Here is an 11,138-nt window from a genome sequence, read left to right as displayed (position 1 = left end):
ATATTTGATTTCCAATGTTGTGTGACTTTCTACTGTACAGCAAAGTAATTCATATATATATATATATATATATATATGCTTTTTCATATTCTTTTCCATTACAGTTTATCACAGGATATTAAATATAGTTCCCTGTGCTGTACAGTAGGACCTTGTTGTGTATCCATTCTCTGTATAATAGTTTCCATCTGCTAACCCCAAACTCCCATCCTTCTCTCCCCCACCCCCACCCACCTTGGCAACCACAAGTCTGTTCTCTATATCTGTGAGTCTGTTTCTGTTTCACAGATAAGTTCCTTTGTGTCATATTTTAGATTCCACATATAAGTGGTATCATACGGTATTTGTCTTTCTCTCTCTGGCTTCACTTGGTATGATAATCTCTAGGTTGGATGGTGGAATTCTTGACATTATTTTCCTCTTGTTATTACTTATGTCTGTTATTTAATTTTTCTCTAATCCATCATCAATTCATTTATAACTTACCAAAAAATTTTTTGCTCCTGAGTCAGACTGTTTTCCTAGCCTGCAGAAGCCTCTCTGAACCATTTCAGGCAGATCTGGCCTTTCCTTTTTCACCTTAAAGTATATATTTGTTGCCAGTTCAAGCTGACCAGAGGGAAGCAGAAGTCTGAGCAGGAGGCGGAGCCTCAGGCAGCGCCGGCTGTTCTGAATCAACTGCCATCTCCCTGGGATGAAGATGCTCCCGGGGCCTGGGGACACGTGAGATGAAGCTGGTGACTCTGTCCTCTCTCGTCCAAGCGTCCATGGGAGAGAACCTAGGCATATTCCTGTAACCACTTAGCCGTCCTCCTCCTGTCTTATCCGAGGCTTTCATATTAGAACAGAGACCTTGGAGCAAAGCTGCTGGACAGGTAGTGTTGCCTAAGGGTTATGAACAAGTGATTTTGAGTGAGTCTGAATCACAAACGTGCCCCTTACAGACTCTGGGACACTGGGACACGTTCTGATCTCTCTGAGCCCTGATGTCCTCACCTGTAAAGAGAAAACAATAGTACTGGCTGGGAGGTTGTTGGGAGAATTAAGAGAGAGTGTGCTTGTAAAAGGCGTTGCTTACGGCCTGCACATAGCACGTGCTCACATAGTAGTCGTTGTTATAATTATGGTGCTGATGACACTTTTGTGCCCCACTCCCAGGCACAAGGCTGGCCCTGTCCTGCCAGCAAATCTACCCCTCCCCCAGCATCAGCAGTTAGCCCCAGCCTGATGAAGAAACCAGCCCACCAACAACGGGAATCCAGGGAAAGCAGTAAAAAAAGAAAAAAAAAAAAAAAAAAAAAGAAAAACAAAACCAAAACGCAAACTCTCCCTGTATTTGAGAGAAATACTCACCCTCACTCACCTTTGCCAACTTCTAGCTACCAGTGGGAAACCTCCTCACCCTTCTGGATAATTCTTTGGGGGTAAGAAAGGTCTTTAAACAGCAGATAACCCAAAGCCCAAAAACTTGAGCCCCAAAACAAAACCAAAGAACAACAACAATAACAAACTTCCCACCACAGCAACCAAAAGCACAGACTGCTTCCTCCTCGGAGATGCAGCTTTCTTCCACTGAGCTGTCCTCGGACATGTGTGTCTCACAGCTGTCAAGGGCTGGACCCTGTCTAATGTGACATTTCTGGGAGACTGTCACGTGCACTGGGAGAGCCCAGGAGAGCAGAGGCTCTCCATCAGGGTCAGGGTCAGGGTCAGGTCAGGGTCAGAGTCAGACTGTGGACTTCCTGAGCACGGGGTGGGTGGGAAGCAGGAGTTTCTGTCTCTTCTCCCCCAGGCTCCTGCAGAGAGCCGATTTCCTCTGCTCCCTGCCTGCTTCGAGCCCAGTGCCGTGCTGCTTACTGATTCGAACCTCACGGAAATGCTCCAGAAAGAAACACAGGTTCACTCCAGGGGCTGAACAGCAATTCCACCCTTGGAAAGAATTCTAGAAACAGTCCCAAGACAGACTTAGAACCTCACTAATTGGGACAAATTCATGGTAGGCTAGGGTTGGGCTTCTGGGGGCAAAGGCACTCTGAATTCTGAAACAGTGGAAAGGAAATACATTCTCAGTGCGCATGGGAACCAGAACTTTCCTCTGGTTTCCACGTTGGCACCGGCTGGGGGATACTCTTCAAAGAACATCTAAGATGTGGGTATAAACAGCAGAGTGGTGGGATGCGTGTCCAAGGGGGTCTCGGAGGCACTTGGCAGCTGTGCAGTTAAACCATCTTCATTTTCTAAGCCTTGTTTGTAGGAGCAAATGTACAGGCAAACATTAGCTCAAGTATCCGGAATTCTGAATTAGAGAGGTCAGGACGTGGAATGATGCAGAGACATCCAGATACATGAATTTGGGCCCCAGAAACTTGGTTTGGTGACTTGGGCCAGGATGGGGAAGTTTCATTCTTCTTTGTGTGTTTTCAAGGACAACAAAGTCTGGGGAGAAAGTTTGAAGCAGAGCAGCCTGTACATCCTTGTCTGTTATCTGCACGGCTGGATTATAACTAACCAGGATTATAACTAACCAGGCACGGCGCCCCAGGGCTCTGTAGAAATCTCAGCAGCAGATGTTGCTGATGCCTAGTTCCTGTTGCACGTGACCACTGAGAACACTGCTTTTCCTACCATTCAAAGCCAGATTCCACACTGGATGCGAACCCGGACTCCTGGGACTGAGGCGGGGCTTGTAGTGTTAGCTACCTATGAACTACATATTTGGTGAAAAAGATGTCTCGTTGAAATGGATAAAGTTCATGAAGCATCCCTCAACCTCACTCTGACCTGTTTGGCTGTGCCATGAAGTGCTTCCTTTACGTGAAAAGGTGAAAATTCACCACTTAATAAGGAAAGAAAAAAATCACACGCTGAGGTTGGTAAGATCTGCAGTGAGGACGAATCTTCTATTCATGAAATTGCGAAGAAGGAAAAAAAAAATCCATGCTAGGTTTGCTACCTCACCTCCAACTGCACAAGTTATGGCCACGGTGCATGATAGGTGCTTAGTTAAGATGGAAAAGGGCATTAAATTTGTACAATAAGAAATATGCAGAGAGAGAGAGACAGAGACCACATTCACGTAACTTTGATTACAATATATCATTTTATGTTATTATTATTGTTGTTAATCTCTTACTGTGCTTAATTTGTGAATTACACTTTATCATAGGTATGCATGTGTAGAAAAAACATAGTACAGATAGGGCTTGGTACTATCGTGACTTCAGGCATCCACTGGGGGTCTGGGAAACATATGCCCGTGGATAAGGGGGACCCCAGAGTGTCCTAGTCTGTGGCAAACAGAATGTGGCTTCCTAGCCAAGATGGTGAACCATCGCACCAGGTGGCAGGGATAAATTCTGTCCGTGATAAAGCTGCTGTCAAGGGAATACAGGTTACGGCCAGCATATCTCAGTTACGGCCAGCAGCATTAAAGCTTCAAGGAGGGGCCCTGACTTGAGGTGTGAGGTAGATTTTAACGGGCACTTCATCTTGTTTTCAGAGCTCCAGAGGGCCGGACAGGGGGAAGAGGTTCCTGAGATTTAGACTTTGCTTGGTTCACTGTCAGAAGACGTTTCTGCCCTAGAACAAGCTGTCTCTAGAGTTTATCAAGCTGATACTGAGTAATCACCAGGACAGGTGGGTGGGCATCCAACGGAAGCGTGCATTAGATGGTGTGTTGACCCTGACGTAACAGACACCCCTGACCATTTATTAAGGATGATGCTGACTGGACAGGGTCCCGGAACCCGCACCAGCAGCAGTGACCCCTGTCTGGCTTTCTCACTTCCTCATCCTGGCTCTTTGGGTTTTGACAGTGTTGGAGGCCACATCAAGAGGCAGCAGATGACGTTAAACCGGGAGCCACACTTGAAGGGACCCGTCCATCGGCTGGAGCCTGTGTGGGGAAAGAACACTGGAATCTGCTAACAGGCCAAGAATCCCATTTATGCTGATCGGCATAGACCCAATCTCGTGACCACCGCAGCTCCAGAGGTGTGCAGGCCCAATATATTCTGTCTATTTTCTTCTTTCAAATATAAGCTTGAAAAGGTAAAGACCATGGTATGTATCACTCATCATGGTGTCTTGCAATTGCTCAGCATGTTCTAGCTCCTTCTTTGGCTCCCTCCCTCCGCCACTCTCCCTTTAGTCCTTCCTTCCTTTCTTCCTTCCTTCTGTCCCTCCTTCCCTCCGTCCCTCCCTCCCACCCTTCCTTCCTCCCTCCCTTCCAAGAAGTCTTAAAAAGCAAACCACAGAATAGGTGTCCGAATATATTTGTTGAACAGAAGTGAAATAAACCTCTGGAGCTGGGGGCCCGCCAGCCAGCCTTATATGTAGGTCTTGGAACCTCACCTAAGCGAGAAAGCAGCGTAGCCAAGAGACTCGGGGATTTGTGCTTCGGCGAGAGGAAGGGGCAGCTGATTTGGAGCCGATGACCTGACAGCCCCACTGGCTCACATGGAGCTCAAATCAAAACAAGAGGCTGACGTGCTTTGGGGTTGACATAAGTATGTGAATATGTATAAACTAGATTAATAAAAATTATTTAAAAAATAAAAAAATAAAAATTAGATGTGTATACAGCTTTTGGTATCTCAGATTCAATTTTTCCTATTTCTTCTTTGAGTCATGAAGCTACATTTCAATAAATGAAGATTTGTAATAAATGCAAATAATTGCAATTCAAACAACAACGACAACAAAACAAAAAAACAAGAGGCAGACCCGCTGGCAATGAGTGGGATTGGAAACCTGAGTCTGGCCACCTGGTAGTTCCCAGACTACGTGGACCACCTGGTTCCTTGTGCAGGCTCTGAGCTCCTCCCCAGCCCATCCCTGGGCTGCTGGCACCGAGCTGGTCTCAGGGCAGCCCTCGAAAGCAAAGTGGAAGGAGGAGAAATTGCACGCAAATCAGGGGCAACCTATCGATCACCGGACAGCCCGGGGCTGGGGGAGATTACCTGCTCTGCCCAGGCTTGACCTCTGTCCTTTGTGAAACAGGGATACTTTTCAAGAATAGTGGACAAAATATCAGATGAAAAAGCATGGCTTCAGAAACCCACGTCAAAGGGCTTGGAGTCGTGGCTTCTGGCCCAAATTGAGCTTTCTCTGTCCTTTCTGTTTCTTCTCCTTCTTGAGCCCCCAGAATCAGTATAAAGAACACATTTGAGAAATAACACATCCAAAGGCATCAGCTTTGATGGCTTGGACATGGATCAGAAATACCATCTGTGAATTTTTTTTTCCCGTATGAATTGAGGGGGAAACAATGAAAGAGAAAGAAATGGTCACCAGACAGGAGAGTGGGGAGTGCCGGTGTGAGGGGACTGCGTGGGTGGAGGGAGACGCACACGGTTTGTCAGAGCTCAAGCCCGATGCAGGAGCCTGCAGCTGTATCACCATGCAGGGATGTGTGTCTCTGGAACTTCCAAATTCCCCCAAAGCACTGAGACCCAAGGCTCCCCCAGGGCCCTGCTTGTCTTTTCTCTCTCTCCCTCTGTGGCTACAGTTAATTCCTCTTCTCTGTCTTGGCCACTTGGCCTGCCACCCCCAAACCTTCAGGTGCATTGGGATGCTGTCAGGCAAAGAGGATGCTGACCCGAACGCTGGCCTCAGGCTCTGGCCTTTAGGAGCAACCAGTGCTGATATGAACAGACAGCCCAGACAGACCTCCTGGATGCTGGAACCAAGGGCCAGAGCCAGGATGTGCAGCACATGTACTGGTGCCCGGAGTCAAAGAGCCTCCCACGGCCGTACACAGGCGCCCCCGTCCCCACCGCGTAAACAAACAAACCCAAACATCCTGCCTGCTGCCTTGTGGCCCTGAAGAAAAGCAGCACTTCTGTCTCGAAAATTCCAGGATACTTCCTGCTGTCCGTAAGCTAGCGGTGCAGCCTTAGGCGTATAAATGTGCCCAAAGCGCAGTGATCAAGTCGAAGGTGGGGGCTCCAGCTCCATCAGAAGGGATGTGAGTTTGGACCTTGGGGAACACAGAGCAGGCCTTGTGGCTTCTCTGGTCCGAGGCCATTTCGGCCCATTTCCCGGAGAACGAAGGATCTCACAGGGGCCCACTGAGTATGTCACGGGGATTTGGACTCAAAGCCTCAGCTAACGGTAAAATGGACTATTTGCTTCTTTGAGCGTCTACCTTAAGACCCACATGGGAGGAGAATGGCTTAGTCAGGGCAGGACCCTTCCCCAAAACACCACCTTGGACTATTACCCAAACGGGATAATGTTGACCCCACGGGGCACCTGTAGACCCTTGGCTCTTTTGGCTTAACAGCTATCTAGAGTCTCTGACACTTAAGTTTGATGAACTCCTCATCCCCAAGCAGCAGAATTTTCCATCAAGGTGCTCATGGACCCCGATTCTCATACAGCCCCCCAAACGGCAACCGACACGCTTGTCTGTGGGTTGGGTGACACTGAACAAGCCAGATCTCCTTGGCTTCCTGGGAGGGAAGGGGCTTGGGGCTGTCGGCGCCCAGGGGACTCCATTTCCTTCCAGGCCCATTTCCAGGGCAGAAGGCCTGCCGTCTCGTTGGATTTCACTTTTCCATGAACAGAAGGGGCAGCTGCTTCCACCACGGGCTCCCCGGTCTCAAGAGATGGGAGTGGCTTCCGGCAGCAGGAAGGGGTGCATCAGGACGCTCAGGCGGGTCACCTGGAACCCCCCCCCCCAGCTTTCTGCACCTACCTGACCCTCCCAACCTGGGGTCAACAGGGGGTTGGCAACCAGGTGCCAGATGTCAAGTTCTGTCCTGCGGCAGGGGGAGGCTGAGCGAGGGCAGACTGGCTGGGTCTCCACCTCATGAGGTGATCGCTATTTGCCTTTAATAAACCAGAAGCTGTTTGCTGTGTCCCAGGAACTGCCTCCCAGCCCGGGCTTCTGGAAGAATCAAGAAGCAAACGAGGCTGAGCTGGGAAATGCTCACATGTATTTATTTCACAAAGGGAGAGATGATCACCAGTAAGAGATGCCACCAAACGAGACACTGTGAACCCCAGACTGGGCAGGTATGGGGCTGGGCTCTGGGCAGGGCTTGACTGGCCCGCATAAGGGAGACAGATGGGAACTGGCAGAAGGGCAGCCTTCCATCCAGGGCATCAGCCCAGCCATGTCCTCCTGGCCAACAACCGTAGCCAAGACCCCACCCCCGCCCCCGCCCCCAAGCTTCTCAGCATCCTTGACCTGATCCCAGCGGGCAGTGAAGCGACAAGTCCGAGGCCACACCTCCATGTCTGCTCTACCATGCACTCTGACGCACGCGCCCAGACACACACGCCATGCACACACGCACAGGCAGCGGCACACCCGCCCCACCAGGCACACCCCCTCACACGCATGCACACGTGTCCATATATTAACTCTGATTTATAAGTGCACCCTAACCAGAGGGCAAGCGGAAAAAAATTATTACTCTTCAGAGAGGACTCGACTGCCTTCTCCCCCCGTCAGCCGGCAGAGCACGGGGAGACGCGAGAAGAGCATCCTCTAGGGTCCTGGCCCCTATGCTGTGCTGACGGCCGTCCTTAAGCTCCGGGTGGGGGCTGCTTGCTGTCCCCACTGAGGCAGCCACGGTGAGTCTGGGCTCCCAGCTTCCCCAGGCAGGCAGAGCAGAAAGGACCCGGCTCCAGCCTGGGGGCCCTTCACATCTGAGACCACCCCAGGTGCTCTCGGGCTCCCTGCTGACAACACAGGCGGAAGAGCTGGTCCAGGCACACAGAAGCCTCGTACCCAGGTGACCGTGGGAGCAGCAGCTCCTTCCAGGTCATCTCGGGGGTGGGGGTCCAGAAAAGTCCAAGGCCACCTGCTGGAAAGGTTTGGAGGGTGGCGATCTTGGGCTGTGAACAGGCATCTGGGCAGAAGCAACCTGGGGGAAACTGAGTCTCAGGGCCTCGCTGCCTCCCTGGAGGAGGGGGAGCTACGATGTGGCCCTGCACCGCCCCCCGCCCCACTTTGCTGAGGGCTGGGGTGGAATTCAGAAGCTGCTGCTGCAAGAGATGAGAAAAAGGAGGGGCCCCCGCCAGTCCCAGTCCGGATAGTGGGTGGGAGGATGACCAGGAGGAGATGCGATGTGTCACTTCTTGGTACCAGGTCCACATCTGGGCTGCAGAAGACATGGCTCCTGGGTTCCCAGAGAAGGGTTGGGGGGCTTTGCCAGGGTGCACAAGCCTCAGGCAGCTGGATGCCTGATGGAGAGGCGGCGTCTCCATCTCGGGCCCCGGGCTGCCCTGGAGAAGCCCCGGGACGCCCACCAAGCGCCTGCCGGCTTCTTGTTGTTGCTCTCCCAGTGTGGCTGGTCCCGGGGGCCCCGGCTCCTCCCACTACTTGATGACGTTCTTAATCGTCCACCTCTGTCCTGTGCAGCTGCGGAGGATGAGGTCAATGCCAGCCAGGCCTCGGTTCTCCACCTCCAGGCAGCGCCCGGTGCCCTTATTCATGATAGCGCCATTCTGGGAGGAGGGGGTGAGAGGGAGGAGAGACAGACAGACAGAGAGGGAGACAGAGAGAGACAGAGATGGAAAGAGAGACAGAGACAGGAACAGAGAGACAGATAAGGACAGAGAGACAGACAGACAAAGAGAGACAGAGAGAGAGACAAAGATACAGAGAAAGAGAGAGAGAAACAAAGAGAGAGAAACAGAGAGAGAGACAGAGACAGGGAAGAGGAGGGTGGAGAAAGAGAGAGAGACAGAAAGAGAGAGAGACTTAACCACCATAGTGCCCAGCACAGATCCCCTCTTGGGGAACAATCCTACCAAAATTCTGTGCACAGGGGGAGAGATCATCGGGCCTTTCCTGGAAACCCAAAGTCAGAAAATAAATAAGCTTCACCAAGTCTGAGGGGCTGAAGCAGGCAAAGGGCATTGGTGGGGGATGGTGTCAGGTGGGGGAATGCCTGGGATAGTCTCAATCTGACTTTCTCCATCCCACTGGCACTTAGAAGATTCCAGAGAAATCACCCGCACTCCCTCTCGAGATGTCTCAGAGCCCAGCCCAGCCTAGCGTGGCCACAGGGATCCCAAAGGCTGTCTCACAGGGAAAGGTCCCAGCGATTCCACCAGAACATCCACAAGAACCCAAGGCCTTGAGCTGGGAGACCTTGGGTTGCACTTTGCTGGCTGCCCTTCCCGAGGGAGCCCGCAGCATCCCACAGCACCCTCACCTGCTCTGGGCTGCCGGGCCTGTCCGTGGAGCACTTACCTGGATGAAGTTCCAGCGCTTGTACAGGCTGCTCTTGACCTTGTCGCAGTCCAGGAGCTGGGGCAGCCGACTCTTGGAGTTGTCCACCAGGCAGCGGGTGTCTGGGAGAAGTGTGGTGGTCCCCAGGGCCCCCAGGTGCAGGAAGCCCTCCTTGGTGTAGCGGGCCAGCTGGGGAGAAAGCAGAGCGGCCGGGCCGTGGGAGGTGGAGGTGAGACCATGAGGGTACATATGGGTCACCCATGACTTTGTCCATGCTGCAGTCCCGGCCACCTTCACAGGCCTGTCACAAACACACACCCACACCCAACTCACAGGGGCGCCCCGCCCAGGAAGCCTTCAGCTTGCTAAGCCTGGAAACAGATTCCCTGGGCCACTCCCTGATTTTCTTCTAAGCACGTCCTTGGTCAATATTTCAGGAGTCTGGTCTTCTGTTCAACAACACAGGGAGCAGGAATAAGTGAAAACATGCAGCATCTGATTTCTAAAGCTTGGCTCTGCTTCCAGCTGGCTGGGCCACCTTAGCAAGTCACTTAACCTCTCTGAGCCTCTGTTTCCTCCTCATTTGTAAACTGGGATTAATTAAATCTACCCTGCTGCAAAAGGGCCCAAAGAGGCAGTACACTGAAGAAAAAACAGGCACATTAAAAAGCATTCAATCTCCTAGGTATTAAAATAAATAAAAAATCAAAACGAGACACCACATTTAAAAGAAAGATTATTTGTATTTTATCAAGGTGAGCCCAAGCTGGGCTGGAGGGAGGGTAAATGACTACAACTTTTCAAAAGGGAGTTTCAAAATATAAACATTGTGCTTTTAAAATGTGTCTCTCCTTTGACCCAATACATCTACTTTTAAAAATCTTGGGAATTCCTGGGAGGTCCGCCCAGTGGTTGGGACTCCGTACACTCACTGCTGAGGGCACGGGTTCAGTCCCTGGTTGAGGAACTAAGATCCCGTAAGCCGGAGGTCCTGCCAAAAAGAAAAAAACAAATCTATCCCAAGAAAATAATTAGAACTGTAAACAAATGTTTATGTTGGGGGTGGGGAGGAGGGGGAATTGGAAGAAGGTAGTCAAACTTCTGCTTATAAATAAGTCCTAGGGCTGTAATGTACAACACGATAAATTATAATTAACACTGCTGTGTGCTATATATGAAAGTTAAGACAGTAAATCCTGAGTTCTCATCACAAGAAAAATAATTTCTTTTTCTATTTCTTTAATTTTGTATCCATGTGAGATGACAGATGTTCACTAAACTAACTGTGATTTTCAATTTCATGATGTATGTAAGTCAAATCATTACGCTGTACACCTTAACCTTATACAGTCCTGTATGTCAGTTATATCAATAAAACTGGAAGAAAAAAAGTTTACGTACAGGGTATTTACTACAACGTTTTTTCTAATGATGAAAAGCCAGAAACATCCTAAACATACAACCCCATCCTGGTACTTGTTTCGTGCTCCATGTACTGCAACAAATGCTAGGTAGCATTGGGTAGGTTCCCACAGTGACCACCTCTTTCTATGCACCCTGGGCAATATGACTTTGCTGCAATTTCCATTAGGAGGTAGAGTCTGTTTCCTCATCATTGGTTGGCCTTGTGACTTGCTTTGGCCAACAGAATGTAGCAGAAAGGAGAATGTGCCTGTTCCTGGTATACACCTTGCATATGTCCACCCTCTAGGAACCCTACCGCCACCATGGCAGTAAGTCCAGGATGGCCTGCTAGAGGATGATAGACACGTGGTCCAACCAATCAGCTGGTCAAGCACCAGACAAGTGGATGAGGTCATCGTAGATCAGGCGGCCCTCAGCCAACCTGCGAGCTGATGGGAGACGCACGGATGAATCTAACCCGAATCATCTGAGCCTGGTCCACATCACAGAACCACCCAGCTGACCTGTAGACTCATAAGCAATA

General features: G+C 50.5%; 1 protein-coding gene across 2 annotated transcripts in view; it reads right to left on the bottom strand.

Annotated features, from left to right (window-relative positions):
• Positions 1-8,290: 8,290 nt before the first annotated feature.
• GALNT17 (polypeptide N-acetylgalactosaminyltransferase 17) overlaps positions 8,291-11,138 on the bottom strand; it is a 426,893-nt gene continuing 424,045 nt past the window's right edge. For both annotated transcript variants that reach the window (XM_057696027.1, XM_057696029.1), the window contains exons 10-11: positions 9,212-9,379; positions 8,291-8,460 (exon numbers count right to left, since the gene is read on the bottom strand). In XM_057696027.1, the coding sequence (XP_057552010.1) occupies positions 8,332-8,460; positions 9,212-9,379 (297 nt within the window). In that variant the 3' untranslated portion in view covers positions 8,291-8,331. The remainder of the gene's footprint in view (positions 8,461-9,211; positions 9,380-11,138) is intronic.

Source organism: Hippopotamus amphibius, chromosome 9, assembly GCF_030028045.1.
Source record: "Hippopotamus amphibius kiboko isolate mHipAmp2 chromosome 9, mHipAmp2.hap2, whole genome shotgun sequence".
Taxonomy (NCBI): domain Eukaryota; kingdom Metazoa; phylum Chordata; class Mammalia; order Artiodactyla; family Hippopotamidae; genus Hippopotamus; species Hippopotamus amphibius.
This window is presented reverse-complemented; position numbering and strand designations above follow the sequence as displayed.